General features: G+C 47.9%; 1 protein-coding gene across 2 annotated transcripts in view; it reads right to left on the bottom strand.

The window, feature by feature from the left end:
• GCFC2 (GC-rich sequence DNA-binding factor 2) overlaps positions 1-23,993 on the bottom strand; it is a 255,188-nt gene that overhangs the window by 105,970 nt on the left and 125,225 nt on the right. For both annotated transcript variants that reach the window (XM_085610585.1, XM_085610586.1), the window contains one exon: positions 15,683-15,803. In XM_085610585.1, coding sequence (XP_085466711.1) covers positions 15,683-15,803 — 121 coding nt within the window. The remainder of the gene's footprint in view (positions 1-15,682; positions 15,804-23,993) is intronic.

Here is a 23,993-nt window from a genome sequence, read left to right on the forward strand (position 1 = left end):
ACCTTCCTCAAACCTTCCAGAAAATCTTTAATAACAGGGATTTGGAATAAGGAAGTTTGTGAAGGGCATTTCCTTTATGCAGTCACTGCTGCGAGGTGAACCTTAATAGAATGAAAATGAAGGCCAGATTGGACCAAGTGCAGCAAGTAGGGAAGGATGACATCCTCCTTGCAGGACGTAGGATCGGCATCTTTAGAGGCGCACCAAATGCAGAATCTCTTCCATTTGTATGCGTAGGAAGTCCTCGTAGACGGTCTCTTTGCCTCTTTTAGTATCGCCATGCAGCTCTCTGGAAGATTTAAATGTCCATACTGCACTAGCTCAGGAGCCATGCTGCCAAACTCAACGACGAGAGGTTGGGGTGCACCATCTGCACTCCGAACTTCGTGAGAAGGTCTGGCCGACACGGAAGCCGAAGATGCGGCAGGAGAGACTTCTGTAGTAGTTCGGTGAAACACCACTGCCAAGGTCATTCCGGAGAGATGAGGATCATCTTGGCCCGTGACTGGGAAAGTTTGATCAACACTGTCGGGATCAGGGGAATGGGTGAAAAAGCGTAAAGAAAGCTGTTCGACCAGTTGATCCACAGTGCATTCCCCAGTGTCCCTGGTTGGTAAAACCTGGAGGCGAAGTCTCGGCATTTGCTGCTTTCCGCGTTGGCGAACAGATCGATGTCTGGAGTGCCTCACCTTGCGAAGATGTCTCCTAACATCTCGTCGTTTAAGACTCACTCGTGGTTTTCTTGAACGAGCCTGCTGAGAGCGTCTGCCTGAGCATTCTGCACACCTGGTAGATGGATCGCCGTTATCGTCAGTCCCCTGGCCAACAGCCATTTCCAGATCGCTTGCGCTTCCAGAGACAGTGTGCGCGATCTTGAGCCTCCCTGCTTGTTGAGGTAATACATTGTTGTTGTGTTGTCCATCTGTACAAGCAGGGAATTGGTCCGAAAGGACGGGTGGAAGGCTTTCAGCGCCAGATGAACAGCTCTGCGTTCCAGACAATTGATGTGATACGTGGATTCTGTCTGAGACCACGTGCCTTGGATTTGAAGGTGGTCCGAATGCGCTCCCCCAGCCCTGGAGAGACGCATCTGTTACAATGGTCTGAGTCAGTATCTCCTTGTGGAATGGAATCCCTTTGAGGAGATTCTCTGGTGAACACCACCACTTCAGGGATTGTAGCATGTGTTGAGACAGTTGGATCCTGTCCTGCCTGCTCCCTCGTCTCTGGTTCCACCGATCTTCCAGACATTCCTGCAACGGCCTCATGTGGAGGCATGCATGTGGAGTGAGTAAGATACAAGAGGCCATCTACCCCAGAAGAGAGGACACCGTCCTCACCGTCGGTGATGGAATGGACATGAGAGTCTGAGCTTTCCAAAGGATCGATAATCGTCGCTCCTCCGAAGGACACACGCTTGCCTTGAGAGTATCGATGGAGGCTCCCAAGTACTGCAGACACTGAACAGGATTCAGGACCGATTTGGATATGTTGATGTGCAGGCCCAATTGGTTCAACAGAGCAGCCGTCCTGTTGAAATGTAGCTGTGCCTCCTGGAACGTGGATGCTTTGATCAGCCAATCGTCCAGGTACGGATAAACAAAACACCATGTTCTTTCTTAGGTGTGCTGCCACCATTGCCATGCACTTTGAAAAAGTCCTGGGAGCAGACTTCAGGCCGAACGGAAGTACTGTATACTGATAGTGGTTGGTGCCGACCAGGAAACGCAGGAACTTCCGATGCTTCTGGGCAATGGGGACATGGAAGTACGCGTCCTGCAGATCTATGGTGCAGAGCCAGTCTCCTCGATGCAGCGGAGGATAAATCTGGTGCAGGGACAGCATACGGAACTTTTCTCTGCGAATCCATTTGTTTGCTTGCCGCAAATCTAGAATGGGCCTTAACTCGTTTTTGTCCTTTTTCCGCACAAGAAAGAACCTTGAGTATAGGAACAGGCTCTATCACCCTTTTCCTTAACAGGGTATCGGCCTCCGCTTGGAGTTCGCATAGCAGATATTGTGAGCGAACAGGTTGAATAGCTGGAGGAGGGCTGATAAAGCGTAGACTGTATCCATTGCAAACAATATTCAGCACCCACTTGTCCCGAGTAATGTTTCTCCACTCTGCCAGATCGTTCTGAATGCTTCCCTCCACCGGAGTGGGTTACAGAAGAGGGGGGGGAAGTAATCCCTCAGGGCTTAGACCCAGCCGGGCCCTTTGGTCCCGGATGTGGACTGTTGGTTGCCTCTGCCCCTTTGACGTCTCTGAAAAGGCTGCCTCTGAAACTGCTGCTGCTGCTGCTGTCCAGCCTGACCACCCTGCCCGCATTGGCGCTGTGAAGAATAGCGTCGCTGGGAGATGCGGAAAGTCTTACGCTGTTCCTTGGGCTTCTCCAAGCAAACAGCCTTTAGAGTCTCAACTTCCGCCTTCATGAGAGCCATTTCCTCGTCTGCAGGGGCACCGAAGAGCATAGAACCTGAAAAGGGCAGATTAGCAATTCGCTGCTGTGCCTCCGGTTTCAGGGAGGCAAGCCGCAACCAGGCATGTCGCCTCAAAGTCACACCGTGACAGTGTTCATGGGCTGCCAGGAGAGAGGTATCTGCAGCCGCACTGATGATTTGGTTCGACACTATCATGCCTTCATTAAGAATCTCCTGAAAGTCCTCACGCTTGTCCCTAGGGAGGAGCTCAAGAAATTGCTGGAGAGACTCCCATAAGGAGCAGTCATAGCGGCCCAAGAGGGCAGTCAAGCTTGCTGCCTTCATGGAAGTGGCTGCTGTACTGCAGACCTTCCTCCCCGCCGAATCCAGTCTGCGGCTTTCTTTGGCCGGGGGTACAGTGGACGATGGGGCCGTAGAGTGCTGCTTCTTAGCTGCCACCACTATAACCGAATCAGGAGGAGGATCCGTTCGCAGGAATGCGGGGTCAGAGTCCGGGGGCCTGTACTTCTTTTGAAGCCGTGATGGAGCTGACTTCACAGAGGCAGGCGTAAGGAAGAGCTCCATAGCCGGTTCCTCCAAACCGGGCACTAACGGAAGCAGAGGACGAGAGAGTTGCTTCCGCTGTAGCGTCTCGAAGATAACCGAGGTGGACGGGGGTAGGCACAGTCAGTGCGATCCCTAGCTTAGCCACTCCTCTCAACAGCACGTCCTGAAACGTGGCAATGTCATCGACCGGTGACACCCTCATAGGAGGAGAGTCTGACAAGGTCGGCGAGCATCTTCCACCACTAGAAGAATCCGTGTCCCGGATGTACCTGGAACGTGACCGCTCCCGGCGGTGACGATGCAGAGACCTGGTAGAAGATCTGTGCCGGCTACGAGAGCAATGTCCCGACCTGGATCGACATCTCGGCCTTCTGGGCACAGCCGGAATCACCGGCGGAGGCGGTAGAGGAGGAGGAGGAGGCGTCGCCGTCCGAGGTCGTGGAGTCGACAGACGAGGGACCACAGGCGGGACTGTTTCCGGAGACCTAGATGGTGAATAGGTCCTGGAGTAGTCCGAGTCCGAGGTACGATTCACTCTCCTCCTCTTACAGGCAGGCCTTGAAGAGGGCGCTCTGGAGGCCGTATCCCCTGATGGAGAACGTCGGTGCCGCCTTGACCTAGGGCTGTCAGATGTGGAGATGCTAACCACAGAGTGTGACAGGCTCCTCGACGTCGACTTGCTTCTCGACGTCGACTTGCTTCTCGACGTCGACTTGCTTCTCGACGTCGACGATCTCCTTCTCGACGGCGACCTGCGCGTCGACGGCGAGCCGCCTCGACGGCGAGCGCCGATGCCTTTGGAACTCAGATCGACGACGATGATGTGCCAACATCGTCTGTGATGTCCTCAACATCGACCTCGTCCGAGGTCTCGACGTCCTTCCCCTCGACGCCGAACGTCGACATCGTTTAGACCCAGAACCCTGGGTCGACGGGGAGCATATCTTCGTCATACCTTTCGACGTCGTAGCCATCGACGTTGACCGGGACCGGTGCTGTTTCTGGGCCTTCTTGTGACTGGGGAGCCACCCAGAGGCCGAAGCACGGGAAGTGGAAGATGACAAGTTCCCTCCATGCCCCGAGGTCCCACCTGCATCCTGATGTCTTCTCTGCTCCAGGGACGAATCTTCTCCCTGTCACGCAGGGTTCTCCTGGAGAATGACTTGCAGATGACACAGGAGTCAGGAACAGGAGAAGATGGAAGACAGAGTATGCAAACCCTGTGAGAGTCCGACTTGGCCTTCTTCCTGCCATACTCCAGGCACTTGTCAAATAGAGCTGGCATTTTGACCCAAAGGAAGTGGCTTAACTGGCCAAAAAGGACAGCAAATGGAAGATAAAGGCCCCAGACATCGAATGAAACACTAAAACTTTCACAAAAGATCCAGAAATTGAAGAAATACTAATCAAGGTAGAGCTCAATGCTCCAGGGTCCTGCTAGCAGGAGCCGGAAAAAAGAACTTGAAAGTAACTTGCCTTTGGCTGTGCATCATGGGATACAGAGGGTCTCTAGAGGGTTCCTTAAAGGCAAGGTATTCCTTTTCCAGACACATAATGGCAGCCTATGGGGCTTGTCTGTCCAACCCTGCCTCTCTATCATGACAAAGGAGTTTTGTGAAGGATAGTTTCTCTTGGTGTGAAACTTAGCTAAATGTGCAAATTTAATTATTATTTGGCTATCCTTTTTTGTCACTTCAGGATGAAGTGCTGGCCAGTGTAGCCTTGTTAATGTCAGGCTGCATTATTTGTCTTTGATTTTCTCTTAAGTGTCTATGCAGGACTGCAGAAGAGGACACCTTAAGAGACTATTTCGATTGCTCCGGGGGTCCATGCACATGGGCGAGATTATTCACAGATTATGACTATACACAGAGATCTCCTACTACAGAACAATCATACCAGGAGCCTAACCACATCAGCATGACGTTCAAAAAAGAGACATTAATACTAATCAAGAGCGCACATGCGCATACAGTGCATCCCTGTTGGGGGGAGGTGGGGAGAAGAAAACAAGTTACTTACCTGTAACTTTGGTTCCCCAGTATTGGTAACTTTCATAGATTCTCATGCTTTGTATCATTCCCCGTCGTCGGAATGGGAGCCTCGGTAACAAACATATATATATATATATATATATATATATATATATATATATATATATATATCCAACCATAGAAACAAAAGAGAAAAATAGGCCTAGGCCTCATCTCCTTTTGTAGTATATCACCCTCTTTGTGCAAAAGAGCCTAAACTTTTGCCAGGACCAATCAGCACAGCCTCACCCTCTGGAACCTTCCTGAGAGAGCTCAGAGCCTCAGATTTTTGTAGCCGTTGTGCCAACAGCCACTACCTCAGTAAACCGGCAGAGCTTTCCCAGGGGAGGTGGGTGGGCGCATGAGAATCTATGAAAGTTACCAATACTGGGGAACCAAAGTTACAGGTAAGTAACTTGTTTTCTTACCCCAGTATTGGAACTTTCATAGATTCTCATGCTTTGTATCAGAATAGTAAGCAGTACATCAGAAAAGCACATTTGGAAGACACATGGCGTTACACAACCACCTCAGTGTACATGAAAAAACAATCATTACTGAAAAAATGTGCTTACCAGGATGGCGGGATTGTAGGGAAAGCTCACCTCTCATTGAAAAAGATTCCGGAGGACTGCTTGACCAACAGCAGCTTCATCTCGTCCCACCGATTCCAGGCAGTAGTGCTTCGTGAACGTGTGTACACTGCTCCACGTTGCTGCCCTGCAAATGTCCTTGATCGCAACTCCAGCAAAGAGAACCACTGAAGACGCCATCGCTCTCGTAGAATGAGCCCGGGCCCTTTTATCCAAAGGTTTGCCCGCAGCCTGATGACAGTATTGAATTGCACTGGAGATCCAGCGGGAAATGCCACTCTTGGCGAGCGCCAACCCCTTCCGTGGTGCACTGTAGGCAATAAATAGCTGAGTGGACTTTCTGAAAGAGCGTGTGCGCTCGAGATAAAATTTCAGACATCTCTGGACATCCAAAGAATGCAATGTTCGTTCCGCCTGGGTGGAAGGACGCGGAAAAAAGGAGTTCAAAATTAAGGGTTCATTCACATGAAACTCCGAAGGCACCTTCGGGATGAATTTTGGGTTGGTTCTCAAAATCAGCACATCCCTCTTGAACTGCAGAAAAGGCTCCACTATAGAGAGAGCCTGGAGTTCACTAACCCTCCTAGCCGAAGTTAATGCCAAGAGAAGGGCTAGTTTCCACGACAGGAACTTCCAGTCCGCCCTGTGAATTGGCTCAAAGGGCGCTTTCATCACTTGAGCCAGTACTAGGTTAAGCTGCCAGATAGGAGGGGGTGGTCGGACCGGAGGAAACATCCGAAATAACCCCTTAAGGAACTGCTTAACAATCCTTGCGGACCATAGAGATGGCCCTGATGTGTTCCGTCGAAAACGGGATATGGCAGCCAGATGTACCTTGACCGAAGAGTGCGCCAGACCTGATTTAGCCAGAGACAGGATGTAAGGCAAAACCTGATGTGGCCGGGACTTATAAGGATGGAGTTTATTCCTGTTGCACCAAAGACAAAATCTCTTCCATTTTGCCCTATATGTCTCATTAGTGCTTGGCGCCCGCGCCTGGGATAAAACATCCCTGCACTCCCTGGAGATATTCAGATGACGGAATTCTCTGTGTTCAGGAGCCACGCTGTCAAGTGAAGTGACTTCGGATCCGGATGGAGCACCTGCCCCTGATCTCGCGACAACAGAGATGGAATCAGTGGCAAGCGAATCGGGCGATCCTGGGAGAGAAGCAGGAGTTCCGTGAACCAGAACTGCCGCGCCCATGCTGGAGCAATGAGAATCATCTTGCATGGTTCCGCCCTGACCTTCCTGAGAACTCGAGGAATGAGGGGAATGGGAGGAAAGGCGTAGCAAAATGCGCCGAACCAAGCAATCGAAAGGGCATTCCCCAGAGACCCTTGATGGGGAACCTTGCTTGCGTAAAACCGGCACTTGGCGTTCTCCGGGGACGCAAAGAGGTCTGTGGTCGGAGTACCCCATCTCTTGAACACTGCCTCCAGCGTGGCCTGATGTAACTCCCACTCGTGACTCACTTCCGTCTGTCGACTTAGAGCATCCGCTGTGATGTTGAGACACCCTGCTAGGTGCTCGGCTTGCGGAGTGATCTTGTGAGAGATCGCAAAATCCCAGATAGTCTGAGCTTCCTTGGACAGAGTCCGCGACCTTGTTCCCCCTTGCTTGTTGATATAGTGCATGGCCGTCGTGTTGTCTGTCCGCACTGCACGATTCTGAAGTCTGGGAAGGAACGCCAGCAAGGCTAAGTGAATGGCCCTCAGCTCCAAGAGATTGATGTGGCGTTGTCTGTCTGCTGGACTCCAGTGACCGCTGACCTGAAGCTCCTGGAGGACAGCTCCCCATCCTTCTAAGGAAGCATCTGTGGTCACCACCATAGGAGAAGGAGGGATCCGAAACGTTAATCCTTCTGCGATTCGCATAGCAGGTGTTATCCACACCTTGTCGTTGAACGACCCTCCTGCCTGGCGCCATTGTTTGTCCAACTCCTCTTGCAGAGGACGCATATGAAGCCTGCAATGCGGTATTAAAGGTATGCAGGATGAGATCGATCCGAGTAAGGACTTGTACCGTCGAACCGATACATATCTTCTGTGCAGCATTTGACGAGCGGAGGTGGTCAGTTTGCCTTGACGCTCCTCCGACGGACGAGCCGTGCATAGTTTCGTGTCCAGAATAGCCCCAAGGAACTTTCGTGACCTGGAGGGTATCAGCACCGACTTGGACCTGTTGAGCTGAAGACTCAAATGGGCGAACACCCGTATGCAAGTTGACACAGCCTGAGACGTTGCCTTGAACGACGGAGCCTTGACGAGCCAGTCGTCCAAGTATGGGAACACTTCCAAGGACTGCTTCCTTAGAAAAGCAGCGACTGGTGCCAGCATCTTCGTGAATATTCGAGGTGCCGACCTAAGGCCAAACGGAAGCACCTTGAACTGGAAATGGCTCTTGCCTACTGTGCAGCGTAGATATTGCCTGTGAGCTGGGTGGATCGGAACGTGGAAGTATGCATCCTCCAAATCCAGGGACGCTAAAAAATCTCCCGGATTCAGTAGTCGTAGAATATCTTGGAGAGTGACCATCCTGAAAGAGAGTTTGATGAGATAGATGTTGAGCTCCCTTAGGTCTAGTATAGGACGCCATGTATCTTCCGTCTTCCGAACCAGGAAGAACCTGGAATAAAACCCGTTGCCCCTTTGCGAAAGAGGTACGGGCTCTATCGCCCCCTTGATGAAAAGTTGGTGGGCTTCGAGATGCAACAGTCGGAGATGTTTGGATGGACGGGCGTCCGGAGCTCTCGTTGGAGGAAGATCTTGGAACTCCAACGTATGGCCACTCTGAACAATATTTAAGACCCACCGGTCCGATGTTAAAAGAACCCAGCTGTCCAGACAAAAAGAGATCCTGCCCCCACCCGGTGTTCTTGGTAGGGGAGGAACAGTAGCCAGAGCCAGGAGGCCGCTATTGCCTCTTGGCGGTGTCTCGTCCCTGACGATTCGGACGTCCTCTCTGGGACTGACGAGAGAAAGACGCCGAATGACCTTGGCGTTGGCTGGAGTATTGACCTTTATAGGACTGTCCTGATTGTGTGGAATATTGACGTTGGTTTCCTCTGTAATTAGAAAACCCTCGACCACATGGCCCTCTGAATGGCACCTTGCGATAGTTCAAAGACCCCAAGGACTTAGCTGTGTCCGTGTCCTTCTTTATGCTTTGGAGGGCGTCATCCACATGCTTACCAAAAAGCATCTCCCCGTCAAAGGAAAGGTCCAAGATCTTATTCTGGACCTCCTGGCGAAACCAGGTCGCCTTCAACCAGCCCTGACGGCGCAAGACCGCTGACCCTGCCAAAGCCCTGAAAGCAGTAGAGGCTATGTCCATCGCACAGTCAATGACTTCCGAAGAGCATCTTTCCCCTTCCATCAGAACCTGCTTTGCTTCCTCCTGACTCAACTCTGGTAGCTGGTCCATAAACGGCTCCATGTCGCACCACATCTGGCGGTCGTACCTGCCTAGAATAGCGAGAGAATTAGCTGCACGCACCAACAAGCTGGCCATGGTGGAGAATCTTTTTCCCACATTGTCCAGCCTCCTGCCCTCTTTATCCGGAGGCGTGGTTAACGGAGTGGACGGATTCTTTGACTTGCTCTGTGCGGCCTGAGATATTACAGAATCCGGCTTAGGTTGTCCTAGGAGACATGCAGGACTGCCCTCAGGGGCCTTGTATTTCTTCTCCAGCCGGGGAAGAACCGGGATGACCGTCGCAGGATTCTGCATCGTCTTAATTCCCTCATCCCAGACATGTTCTATGATGGGAATTGATCTGACCGACTTCCTATATTGTGGTTTAAAGTCATATAGGAAACAGTCGAACTGCTCCACTGTAAGAGGCAGACCAAACCTCTTGGCTGCCCGTTCCATCAAATTATGGAAACCACCAATATCTGCTGGAGGCGATATATTTGTGTCCCAGCCCACAGCATCCGGATCCTGCATACCAGTGTCATCAGGGTCTCCATCCGGATCTCCTGGATCAGTAAGGGGGATCACATGCCCCTCATCGTCCTCATCGGTATCCAAATCTTGTGTGTCTTGATTGGCAGGTTCCGAATATGAAGGCTGAGGAACCACTAACGGTACCACCGTTGAAGTGGTACGAGGTATGTCCTTAGGCAGAGGTGGCAAATCCATTGCCATGTCTCGTGGCACCACAGACGTCGAAGGACGCACCGGTGTGAGGTCTGGTAATGACGGAAAACGAGCTTTATAGTCTTGCAGCATCATTTGCAAATCCGTCACTAAAGCCACTGGCAAGGCTATCATATCCTGCCTCAGAGAGCGGGGTTGTATTTCCTGTGAAAAACTTTGTCGCCCCTCCTGCACCTCTGGACCATAAAAGTCCTCCGTATCCGTGTCCTGCTGTTTCACATTCAGGTCTGAAGGGCTGTAGGCGTCCCCATACTGCCCATCCTCTTCCTCCGAGTCATCGAGAAGCATGGATGGTGGCAAATGCGTGACCCGCCTAGGGGAAGTCATGTCCGGCGTAATTTTTAACCTCTGGATGGCAAATCCCGAATTCTTCGTCGTCGACGGTCCCGTCGACGTTCCCGTCGACGGAGTTGTTGGCAACGGGACTCCATGCGTCGACGAACTCGACGACATCGTCGACTGAAGGGTAACTGTCGTCGACGGGGCAAGGATTGGCGTCGACGATGAGGACGTCGACGATACCGGAATCGTCGTCGACGGTAAGGTCGTCGACGGAGTCTTCTTCTTCGTCGACGGAGCATGTTTCATCGTCGACGGGGCAACCGTCGACGAACTCGTCGTCATCAACATCGACGAACTCGTCGTAGTCATCGTCGATGTGGTCTTCGTCGTCGACACCGCCGTCGAAGACGAGAAAGAAGCCGTCGTAGACGAAGTAGATATCGTCGACGGTCCCGTCGACGACCCCATGGAAACAGTCTTAACTATGGAGATCGTCGTCGACGTACCTGCTTTAGCCAGCGTCGACGGGCGCTGTTTCTTCACTGGAACTGTCTGAGGAGTTCCTGCAGCATGTTTCTTCACATGTTTCTCCTTTTGGGACGGAGGCGAAGATGTTGCACCCTCCTTCTTGTCCCTAAGGGCTACGTCCACACCAGCAGCCCGTCCCTGCCTCTCCTTTACACTTCCGTGAGGAGATTTCATGGGACCAGCCTCCTCAGACCTTTCAGAGATCCCGTGAGGGGCTTTGAGAGGGGGTTCCGCAGAGGTGGAGGGAGATGACCTACCCCTCTTCCTAGATCTCCTGGAGGAGGTAGCAGAGATTGAATCCTCCTCATCCGAAGAGAGAACCTCCGTCCTGGTCTTTAACTTCTGCAGCCACGTCAGCAACCGACCCTCTCTGTCTCTCAAGGTTTTGGTAGAGAAGGTCCGACAAATTTTACAGTCTGTGGCCTTGTGTTCCGGGTATAGGCAGTATATGCAGTTTTCATGCTTATCTTCCACAAACAGTCTCTTCTTACCACAAGAAGCACAAGGTCTGAATAAGGCTTTCTTCTCCTTTCCTGACATTATGTCACAAAAGATGGCAACCTAATACAAAACGGTTGGGCACCGGAGGGTCAGAGGGAACAAGTTTAGAGACCGCACAGGATTGATTCCCCCATGGAAGTACATATAACACAAAAGAAATCCTGGGGTCTAATGGTAAAGAGAAATAGGTGGTATGTAGGGTGAGGAGGGAAAACCTAATGTACGTAGTGAAACTGGAGAAAGCTCCAAAACCATGGTCATACAATCACCGTGGGTAACTAACCCCATCACATGGGATTTTCATCCCAAAGAAAATCTCAAAATCTCAAGGGGCGACAGCGCCCTTGTGTGAGACGTGAGTACTTTGTGCTATGATTATTATGCACCAAGAAAGTGGAATAAATCCACAAATGAGCCTGAAGTGAGTGGGGATTGCAGTGCTGGTAGTAGTGAAAAGGGGAGTGTATTAAAACTAGTGACGGGACGGCCAGAGGACTTCTGTTAAACAATGCCGTACCGATATTAGATTAAAAAGAAGAGGGGGCAACACTAATCTGGTGTGATCAATGAAGCAACGTGAGAGAATGTGGTCGACATGTTTCAGCCATAGCGCCTATCTAGGCTAGGCTTTCATCAGGACCTTGAAGCTACTGCAAGGAAAAAACAACGTGACAAAGGATATGATGGGCACCCTCAACTTGATTGTAGAGTGCAAGTCTCCTCAGAGATACATACAGCACCTAGATAACAAAAGGGGAGACAGTGTAAAAATGTGTGGAACTAATATGCTCAGTCATGACTAATAGGAAAAATATAAACTTGAAGCATGGTCCACTCACCCGTACAAACTGGGTGGTAAGAGGACCTCCACCTGGCAACCGCTCAGGAAGGAACACCGCTCTGAAAGAAAAATGTAAGGCTGCTGATGGGGGCTTACATATCAAGAGCAAGTGTAAAAGAAGTGGGAAAATCAACTGAAAACGAGGGAGAACTGCCGGAGGCAGTGTCTGCACACGAAAATGAGCTCGGTGAGATCATCGTGAAGATTAAAACGTGGCTAAATGCTGAGCAGATAGTCAAAGTAATGTGAGGTAATACAAGTCCGTACAGAGGCGAACCAAAGTTGAGGCAAAAAAGGCAACGCTCGAGGGTAGGCGCCTTCAAATTCAAGTAATCAAGTGAAACCCAGAGAGCGAAAAAGCCTACCTGTCCGTCGGGGAACCAGGCTGGAATGAGCCTGCAGCCGAAGGTCCCGTATGGTTGGACGGAGGCGAAAGAAATGAAAAACTGCCTGCGGATGGAGGACCAATCGCGCGACAGGTAATGTATGCGTGCAAGAGTAGGAGCCAATACGAAGCGCTGTCTCAACTAACTGGCTGTAACCTGGGAGATGGGAATGACAGGGCAAGAATGACGCTGTCAAAATCGCTGGCTCGAGCGTCATGAAGAGTCAGGGAGATGACGCGGGAGCGTAAAGAATGCGGAAGCCGCCGTCAGGTTAGAAGGTAGGCTGTCAAGGCACGTGTTGCTCTGGAATGCGCGAGGCATCATGGAGAGTACGGGCAGATGTGTAAAACACCTACTTTCGCATGGGTGGCTGTGGGTCTACGTGTAGCACATTTTTTGTGCCTTTAACTGTTTTGCGAAAACTATATAGATTTTTGCTGGTTGATTTTTTCTCCCGGTGTGCACAGTTTGCACACACATTTCTCTTAACCTGCCGTGGGTTCACTCTTCTGACTCCCCGGTTGAGACTTCCTTGACTTTGTCTGCACTTTATTTAGTCATTTTCACAATCATGGCAGAACGCCTTGGTTTAACGTTCGATGACACAATAGCTCAAGCCATTCTTGATACACCTAGTATCATGGATACCTTCCAAAGTCCCCCAATCAGCGCGGAGGTTGATTGGACTAAGGTCCTCACCCTAAAGAAATCACACTCTCGTATTTATATTCATGGGGCCATCATGACCGAATATTTGAGAGCCAATTGTGCCCCTACGGGACTAATTGTGACAAACGCTCCCAGATTGTTTTTGGACGATAAAATTTTCCTCAATGATTGGTCCCTCATAGCGTGGAAATGTACCAGAGACTGGCTCATCCTCATTATAAACACGGCCAAACGTGTTGCTGACGCTGTGCTGATTGAGATTCAGGCTTTGGAATCACAGATAAAAGTGACACTCACTGGTGCGCTGTTCAAGAAACAACAAGAGGAGTCCAGTAAACATAATAAAGAATTCAAAGATACCGTCTTGATGACCAAGATTACTAAATTCAAAAAAGATCTGGCCCGTTTTTCAATGGAGAAAGTATACCCATACACGAGTGCTGACTACGCTCCTCCTCAATTTAAATCGACAGGGCCGTAGGTACGGGTCTAACTACTCCACATCGGGCAGCGATGATTGGTCCAGTGGATCAGACACTGCCTCAGGCGAAGAATCCTCACAAAGAGGGAACAAAAGGAGAGGCGGTGCCAACAGGAGAAACCAGAGGGGTACACCCAACCACATGCACCCTTCCCAATGGTGGCCGCATGCTGCTTACAACTACCCTCCGTTTCCACCATTTGGCCTGGTTCCCCGACGGACAGGTAGGCTTTTTCGCTCTCTGGGTTTCACTTGATTACTTGAATTTGAAGGCGCCTACCCTCGAGCGTTGCCTTTTTTGCCTCAACTTTGGTTCGCCTCTGTACGGACTTGTATTACCTCACATTACTTTGACTATCTGCTCAGCATTTAGCCATGTTTTAATCTTCACGATGATCTCACCGAGCTCATTTTCGTGTGCAGACACTGCCTCCGGCAGTTCTCCCTCGTTTTCAGTTGATTTTCCCACTTCTTTTACACTTGCTCTTGATATGTAAGCCCCCATCAGCAGCCTTACATTTTTCTTTCAGAGCGGTGTTCCTTCCTGAGCGGTTGCCAGGTGGAGGTCCTCTTACCACCCAGTTTGTACGGGTGAGTGGACCATGCTTCAAGTTTATATTTTTCCTATTAGTCATGACTGAGCATATTAGTTCCACACATTTTTACACTGTCTCCCCTTTTGTTATCTAGGTGCTGTATGTATCTCTGAGGAGACTTGCACTCTACAATCAAGTTGAGGGTGCCCATCATATCCTTTGTCACGTTGTTTTTTCCTTGCAGTAGCTTCAAGGTCCTGATGAAAGCCTAGCCTAGATAGGCGCTATGGCTGAAACAGGTCGACCACATTCTCTCACGTTGCTTCATTGATCACACCAGATTAGTGTTGCCCCCTCTTCTTTTTAATCTAATATCGGTACGGCATTGTTTAACAGAAGTCCTCTGGCCGTCCCGTCACTAGTTTTAATACACTCCCCTTTTCACCACTACCAGCACTGCAATCCCCACTCACTTCAGGCTCATTTGTGGATTTATTCCACTTTCTTGGTGCATAATAATCATAGCACAAAGTACTCACGTCTCACACAAGGGCGCTGTCGCCCCTTGAGATTTTGAGATTTTCTTTGGGATGAAAATCCCATGTGATGGGGTTAGTTACCCACGGTGATTGTATGACCATGGTTTTGGAGCTTTCTCCAGTTTCACTACGTACATTAGGTTTTCCCTCCTCACCCTACATACCACCTATTTCTCTTTACCATTAGACCCCAGGATTTCTTTTGTGTTATACAAAAGATGGCAAACCAAGATGTCTAATAGTAAAGCAGAGCTCAGTGGAGACTCCCTAGCACAACGTGCGGTAGAAAAATCTGAGGCTCTGAGCTCTCTCAGGAAGGTTCCAGAGGGTGAGGCTGTGCTGATTGGTCCTGGCAAAAGTTTGGGCTCTTTTGCACAAAGAGGGTGATATACTACAAAAGGAGATGAGGCCTAGGCCTATTTTTCTCTTTTGTTTCTATGGTTATGATATAGATATAGATATATATTTTTGTTACCGAGGCTCCCATTCCGACGACGGGGAATGATACAAAGCATGAGAATCTATGAAAGTTCCAATACTGGGGTAAGGTAGTAGTCGAGAGGGGAAGTCCAGGTATCACTACAAATGTTTGCATGTTGGATAAAATTGTATAGAATCTTCAAGTACAAATAAAATCTGTTCCAGAACTTAAAAAAAGCATGAGACTACAGCACTTGTATAATATGAGCCTTAGCAACCATGCATACTCAATGGAACCCTCATAGCTGTTCTGAGGAAAACTGTATCTCAGATCCTTTGCTTATCCCATTAAGGCATTCGGTTTCTGGACAGTTTTACAAAGGGCTAATGGCACAAACAACCACATACTAACGGCATGGTCTACTCAATCCAATACATTTATAATACTAAAGACATGTTTTAGTATTTCATTTAAATCAGTCAACTTTTACTATGTTTAATCACACACTAAAGTGTCAATATTAAAGGCAGCATCCATCACTATACGATTAGGCATCCTCCATCGAAGAGATTACTGAATTGTGCCTCCCACAGGAGACTGACCATGGGCTAGGTTTACTTGAATTTTGTATCAGCATAAAATTTAAAAAGTACATTGTTAAAATGATTCCCAAAATAAATCTAAAATGCAATCAAGTTACTTATTATAAAGAAAACCAACCTAACCGTTGCAGAGTGTCCGATTCATTACGTAGATCTTCTTGCCTGCGTTCTAGTAAAAGTTTAGCCTTGTCGTGTAGCAGCAGATGTAGGGCAGCTTCCAGCTCATTGATACACAGGATCTGCAATAGGTCAGATAACCGAGATATAGTCAATCTAGGATGAAGTTTATTGGCACGTGCCTTTTTTATGCCAAGGAGACAAACAACAAGATGGTCTACACCATCCCACCCTCTTAAAATTGAACAGTCAAGCCTGAAGCTTTTTATCATGTTCAGAGTTGACAACCCACCCAATGTCAAGTGGATTTGCCACATCCCAAGGAAGGCTTAAACCAACACATGACCTCAGGAGGAAACAAAGTGCAGTACCCAGACCCATTCAGAGTACCCAAGAGACATGTTATAAAGAATCACAACCACACTTTAGGGTTTGTGAGGTCTTCCTATGCATGGGGCAGGAAATGTTCAAATAATTCACTTCAAAACATTATGCTATATTCACACGCTACTATCTAACACAAGTACTGAGTATCTCAAACACCTGGTATCACCCTATAAACCACATTGATCCCTACGGTCTAGCAACTCCAACCTCTCCGCAGTTCCTAGAATAAGACAAACATGACAAGGAGGGCTTGCGTTCCATCTAGGACCCAAACTTATGGAACACAACATCATAGTCCGCGAGATCGCGTTAGTCTATCTTTTGAAAACGACTAAAAACCTGGTTGCCTGAAGAAAATACCACATATTATTAGATTTTATTTTGTTTTATCCTCATTCGCCATTAATCTCACTTCAAATTGCGCTCAAGGTGTCTGTACTTACTCTCAGAAACTGAGGGACTTAGGCTGTTAGAAGTGGGCGCCCGCCTACTAGTATCAGAAACACCATAGAGGTCAACATGAAAGCCGCTGAGATCTCTCCTCCCAAGCTCTTAGAGCAAGATGACATTCGCCAAAAAGGCCACCACAAAACCTGGTGGTACGTGGCTTTAGCTAGAAGAGTTTTAACATGGCATAATCATTGGTTTATTTTGAGAAAAAAAAAAAAACTCCATGATTTTTACTTTGTCATCTGGTCCGCCCATCTAAGTTGCAGAGGCTTCCAAAAGGCCTTCTTTTTGTCGCTCCCTTGTCTAGCCAAATCCAATTTAGAAACTGCTAATACTGAAGACTGCCAGTCTAGCAGAGTAGGAGAACTTGATTCAGTCCATTTTATGCAGATTTGCCTCCTAGCTAATAAAATGGAGTAAAAGAGAAGCAGTTCAGCGGGGCCCTTGATGTTATCTGCAAGGCCAAATATTATCAAAGCTAAATTCATATTAACAGTGCGGTCCAAAACGCTCGTCAAGAAGTCGCCAACCTCTCTCCAAAAGCTGGCCAGGGCGGGACATTCCATGAACATATGTATGTCTGAAGCCGATACCTGACCACATTTTTTACAGCTAACTGGTGGCCCTTTGGAAATTAACGACAACTTATGGGGAGTAAAATAGGCCCTATGGATGGTAAATAGGTGATTCCTTTTTAACCAAGCTGGTTTCACAACTTCGTGTAGAGTCTTACATGATTTCTGCCAGAGTTAAACCAATCTTGTGTAGGTGAAGAGCTCCCCCATAGTTACTCGGCTAGCTTGAATTCGCCATCTACTTCGTCCAAAAGGCTTTGATACCAAAAGGAAACTTCTTTCCTGCCTGGGGGCTTATTTACCAGCTGATGTTCTAGAATGCTGCCACTATCCGAAACAATTTTCCGTAAACCAGTTTGGAACCAACTCTTGATTTGATAATATTTGAACCGCGACAGACCTCCCCCAACCCTATCCCGAAGAAGTTCCCAGGAAATAAGGGTGCCTCCAACGAGGAGGTCTCCCCAAACCGCCAGCCCTGTCTCTTTCAAGGGTCGTGCCAATCTATCCTTCAGACATTCTGGAGTGCCAGGGGAATCCCATAGAGGGGCCAAGCTAGAAAAATAATAAAGCCCCACAGCACTTCTCGCCTTAGCCCAAGTTTGGGCTACACCTTGGAGAACTTTCAGCTTAATTTTTTTTTTAAAAATCGGGTCCCCAAATTTAAATAGAAAACCCTCTTCTGCCAATTTAGCACCCCTAAGCATGGCCAAAAACATCCCGCCACTACCAAAATTCACAGGCATCTTCAATAACATGCGTGAGTGTGAGAGTTGGAAAGCCCAAGCATACAGTTGAATGTCCGGCAGCGCCAGGCCCCCCTTTTCTCTTCTCCTCCTCAACATTTTCCACGCGATTCTCGGTGATTTAGATGCCCAAATAAACGAATTGATTTCCCTCTGAAGTTTATCAATCATGGATTTTTCAAAATAAAGGGGAATACAATTAAAAAGAAATGTGATCTTTGGTAAAATTGTCATCTTGATTAGGTTGATTCTTCCAATAATGGTCAAAGGAAGTATAGCCCAAGATTTCAACAGCCTTTTACATTCCTTTACCACTATACCCAGATTAATCTCAGCGATCTTTGTGATATCCTGAACTACGTAAACTCCCAGATACCTCATTTTGGAGCTGGGCTGATAGTGCTGGTATGTCTCTGATATGTTCCAAGTCATAAGCTCTGTTTTTGCTGCATTGATCTCATATCCAGAGACAGAGCCAAAATCCTGAGCTAGGCCAATCACTGTAGGGAATGCTGTTTGTAAATCAGATGAAAGAATCAAGATGTCATCGGCATACAGGGCTACCTTCCTCTCCCACTCCCCATATTTAAAAGGTTGAATATTAACATCTGACCTGAGGCGCTGAGCAAATGGCTCAATGTAAAGGTCAAATAAAAGCGGGGAGAGTGGGCAGCCCTGTCTAGTGCCTCTGGTGATACTAAATGGATCTGTTACATTCCCATTAACCAGTAGCCTAGCCGTAGGGCTATGATAAATTAACTGGACTATATGACAGAACTTTTCCCCCAAACCAAACTTCCTCAGGGTCTCTGTCAGGTAAATCCAGTTTACTCTGTCAAAAGCCTTAGTGGCATCCAATGTCATAGCCACTAATGGGAGGCAATATGCAGAGGCAAGATCAACAGCGCCAATTAAATCATACGTAAGGTCTGAGAGCTGTCGGTTCCTGACGAACCCCTTCTGATCTGGGTGAAGGACATCTCCTATCATAAGACCCAATCTCGCTGCCATGATAGAGGTAAAAATCTTATAGTCTACATTTAAAAGCGAGATGGGTCTATATGACCCGCAGCTTGATCGAGGCTTCCCAGGTTTCAATATGAGGATTATTAAAGCATCGTTCCATGAAGCTGGGAGCCCTAAACCGACTTCCAACACATAGTTAAACAACTGCGTTAAAACAGGAACTATCTTATCTCCCAGCAGCTTATAAATCTCCGATGGAAGACCATCAGGGCCTGCTGCTTTCCCTGTTTTGCAACGTTGAATAGCTTCTCTAACCTCCGCTTGAGTAAAAGCTTGGTCCAGATATTTTTGTTGGTCCGACCCAAAAGAGGGAAGGGGAATATTCCCTAACCAATTCTGAGCCCAAGCTGGATCTAGCCTTTGGTCTTCATGATAAATTTCCTGAAAATAAGTCTGGAAGACCTGGCTAATTTCCCCATCTGAGGAGAAGGTTAAACTTTCGTTGATAATCTCTTTAATGTTCTTTCTTGCTTGGTCAGACTTTGCTTTCCAGGCAAGAAGCTTACCCGCCCCCTCCCCATATTCAAAATGGGCTATTTTAATAGCCTCCCATCTACGTATAAGCCTGGATTGGAGGATGTTCTCCAGCTGCCCTTTTAGAATACCCAATTTAGTTTTTTGTTCCTCCTGGGTTTTAGGAGAGGCTAGAAAGGAAAGTCCGATCTCTACTTCTTTTATTTCTCCCTCAAGAGATGAAATCTCCGCCTTATATCTTTTATTACAGAAACTGCTACCATTGGATGAATTAAACTTATCAAAACCCCCGAATGATCTGAAAGATGATTAGCCAAGTATGAAATATCTTTGACTTTTTCTCTCAGTGAGTTACTTATTAGTATATAATCTATTCTCGATTGATGTTGATATTTATCGTTTTTAAACGACACACCTGGTTGTGAACCCGCCCTTTCTCTCCAAATATCTGCTAACATAAATTGTTCCATAACCTCCAAAAAGAATTCCCGGGATTTCAAAGAGGTCACAGCTCTACTGTTTAGAGATTTATCCAGCACAGGATTTAAGACAATATTAAAATCCCCAGCTAAAATTAACGGTTCAGTGTAGTCTAATAGGTGGGAGAAAATGACTTTGAGACTAGAAGGGTCGTCAACGTTCGGTCCATAATAACCGACCAGAATATACAAAGTCCCCCCCATCCTAACCTTAACAATCAGCCATCTACCACCTGGGTCCGCCACTTGTTTTAAGACCTGTGCCTTAGCGGATTTCTTAAAAATTATGAGGACTCCTCTTAAGTTGGTTGTCTGATTCGTGCAGACATATGAATCCACCCATCTTTTATTTTTAAGGAAGGAAGATATCTCTTCTTTCACCAGATGAGTTTCCTGGAGAATCAAGACCTGGGCAGATGAATCTTGGAGATACTGTAATATCCTATCTCTCCTTGGCCTGGTTCGTAAACCATTAATGTTCCAGGATAAAATTTGTATGGGGCTCATATTAAGTCATCTGAGGATGTATATAACCCAGCCTAGCTCCAAACACTATTCCTAAAGATAACATAAGTACAAACAACACAAAGTGGAGAATGAGGATTTTTTTATAACTTTTCGTTTGCTGCACCCTAACCCAACCCAGTGTCCCCCCCTATCCCTCCCCCCCTCTCTGGGAACCCATCCCCCGATTAACTGGACAGATGGAGTCCAGGCAAAGCATCCAATAATACCACATATTATTGTGAGAGGCTGAGTGTTGATTGTCAAGAACGCCGATCCTTGCTGCTAAAAAGTGCTGCCTACCTGTATCCTCAGCGTTCCGTGGAGGCTCCTGGTTCTCTGCTGTATCCCGCGCCTCTCTCCCGCCGTCACACACCATCGCGACCGCTGTGTGGGGAGGAGCGCCTGAGGGGACTACAATACCCAGGGTCCCCAGCGTGGCGAAACCGGAAACGGACCTGTTTGCGCGCCCGGAGGCGCTATTTAATTGAACCTGCCCCCCGCGTCGCGGGACCGCGCGCGGGCTAAGCCCGGGCAAAGGGCGGGCCGTCTGTAGCCGTCCGGGGCCGGAAGAGGCCGGGCTGGGCCACATCATTGACGTTTGTGCCTACGTGTTACCTTCCTTGGGATTGACATACCAAAGGTATTGTTGTTGAAATCATTGGCTCCTTTGGGTTACTATCACCAGCTTGATTTTCAGCCAGTACCATTGTAAATGGAAATAATGTCTAAGCAAAGGAATCCCTCTACGACAAATACGATGGACAACTATCTGGTACAGATTGTTAGTAAAATCAACAATGATAGGAGGGCATCTTTGGGGCTAATATGTTCTCCTAATTCCCCTCCGTCAATTCCTTTGTCTGGTTTACCCTTGGTCTCTCCTTCTCAGGCTAATAGTAGCAAGTCCATGGATTTAGTGATTTTAGACAGTGATATTTTTGACTCCTGCGCACCCCTAGCCCCCAATTTTGGCTAACATAAAACCCCCGCAGCAAAGACAAGGAGTTATCATCCCGCTAACTCTTAAGTACTTTTACCACAAGAGAAATAGAGATACACAGAGTACCATTGAGGCCAGGGTGGACTCCGTCTTTAAATAAAGGGGGTAGGAGTGTATCTACTAGCAACTGGAATATTAGCCTAGAAAATAGGTTTGGGGTGCTATCTGATTTAAACGCATGCGATTGACTCGGAGATGGAATTATCTTGGCGAACACGAACATAGCATCGCCCAATACTGTGGCCACCCCTTCATCACTTACTAGCCCTAGAGACGTTGGGACAGAAGGGAACAAACGGGCAATCCAGGTCGACGGTATTGAACCATTGGGTCGATATCGACTAGCAATCATGGAGGGGCGAGACTAGCATTTGACCCATCAGTAAATGTTACACTAGGAACTCTAAGCTCTACCATTGACTACCTGGCTAGGACAAATGACGAGACATTAGGCCCTTTGACTAACATCCTTCCTTGCCTTCCCGTAATTGATCCAGGACTGACTATCTTATCCTGGAATCTTGCTGGTATAAAAAACAACCTTCATTCTGGCGTATGGTGCAGCTTTGTTGACCAATTTGATATAATTTTATTCCAAGAATCGTGGTCTATGGTCCCAGTCTTCCGTTCTGGGTTTCTTAATTTTTACACACCTGCTATTAAAAAAACAAAAGGCCGACCATCGGGTGGTTTAATAATTTGGGTACGTCAATCATTACGATGCAAAATCACTCAACCCAACCTCCCATCCGATGATATTTTGTCTTTAAACTTCATTTGGCCCAATGACCAGGGCATGGCTATTTTTAATATTTACGCTCGAGGGATGGTTGGAGGAACTTTGTCTGAGGTGACAACTGTTTTGGACCCCCAGCTCGCAGTGCTTCCTCCTGAAACGATAAAAATTATAGGGGGGGGGGGGGACTTTAACACGACCTTTGAGCCTCTTGGCCCCGAGGACCAATTTCTCGCTGTCGCAGAGGATAATAGGTGGGGTATTCCCCAGCTGGATCTCCCACCAGTCAAGAGATGGTCCGCTGCAGCCATCCAACTAAAAGCTCTTTGTTTAGAAAGAGGCCTTAGAGCCGCCAATGGGCGTACCAAGTCAGATCGCCAGGGCGTAAGTACGTTTGACAATGGCAGGTTTGCTAGCCGTATCGATTATTTCCTGGTGGATGTCAGAGCCTGGAATAGACTGAATGACATGTCTATAATTCAACGTGATGAAAGCGATCATAATCCCCTGTGCTTAGAATTACAACTATTAAACACCCCAAGAGAATCGAAAACTGGGGGAGGGAAAATAACCCTGGACATCGTCGTATCGAACAACATGCGACACGTCAAATGGGATAGATTTGTAGAGAAGATGGGAAACTTAGAGGACCTTAATAAAGCGACCATATGTGAGGTGGCTAATTTAGGTCCCAAATCAACCAATATCAATTTCCATCCAACTATGCTCGAGGCCCATAATATCTTTTTCTCAAAACTCCAAGGGTTCTTTATGAAGCCCAGTAGTACTGGAAAAGCTATTAAGGGATGTCCACCAGAGGAGGGATGGTTTAATAAAAATTGTAAAATAACACGTCGTAATTTGAGTGCTGCTCTGAGATCAAGAGACGCGGAAGATGTGAGACTAGCCAGGAAGTTATATAGACAAGCCCAGCTAGTCGCTAAGAAAGATTGGGATGAGAAACAGTGGCAGGATTTGAAACACGCATGCCAGGCCAAAGATCAAAAACGATTCTAGGCTACAGTAAAGTGGGGCAGAGGTGGATCTGCACCTTCCCCTCAAAATAATGTGGCAAAAAACCAATGGGTAGACTTTTTTAAACCACAGTACGCTTCTGCTTCTCCTGCAGGAGAACATCCACTTCCTGCCACTATCTATTTCCAAGTGCAGGTGTTCTCAATCGAAGAAGTTAACTTAGCCTTGGACAGCATAACAGTGGGTCGAGCACCGGGAATGGACGGGATTCCCGCGGATGTGTTTTTAACAGACAGATTATCTTGGTGCCAATATTTCCAATGGCTAGCCAATTCAGTAGCCATGGGTGCTCCCATTCCTTCTTCATGGAAAGGGGCGGAAATAATCCTGGTCTTTAAAAAAGGGGACAAATCACTCCCAAGCAACTATAGACCTATTAGTCTCATAGATTCAGCACAAAAACTAAATAGGTCGACTAGTACAAAACAAGTTACAATCTTGGGTTGAAGACAATAATATTTTATCTCCATATCAAGCTGGGTTTAGACCTTGTACCAGCTCTATTGACCAAGTTTTTTATTTCTTAGCTCTTTACTGGAGGAATGTGAAGCTGACCAAAGGGACCCTTTACGCGGTCTTTATAGACCTGAGATCAGCCTTCGACCTGGTGCCCCGTTCTAAACTTTGGAGGGTCCTCGCCCAAGCAGGCATGGCCCCGGAACTACTAACTTTACTCGTCCGCTTACATGAGAACAATTACGCACAAATTAGATGGGGAAGCCAGGGAGAGGTGACTGACCCATTCCCTGTCGAACGTGGCGTTCGACAGGGATGTGTCTTGGCGCCCACGTTGTTTTCCTTGTACAGTAATGGGATAGTTGACCACCTTGGATGTTCCCCCACGGATGCCCCTATATTGGCAGGCTCCAGAGCGCCTGTTCTCATGTTCGCGGACGA

The sequence above is a fragment of the Triturus cristatus genome, chromosome 6 (genome assembly GCF_964204655.1).
Source record: "Triturus cristatus chromosome 6, aTriCri1.1, whole genome shotgun sequence".
NCBI classification, from domain to species: Eukaryota; Metazoa; Chordata; class Amphibia; order Caudata; family Salamandridae; genus Triturus; species Triturus cristatus.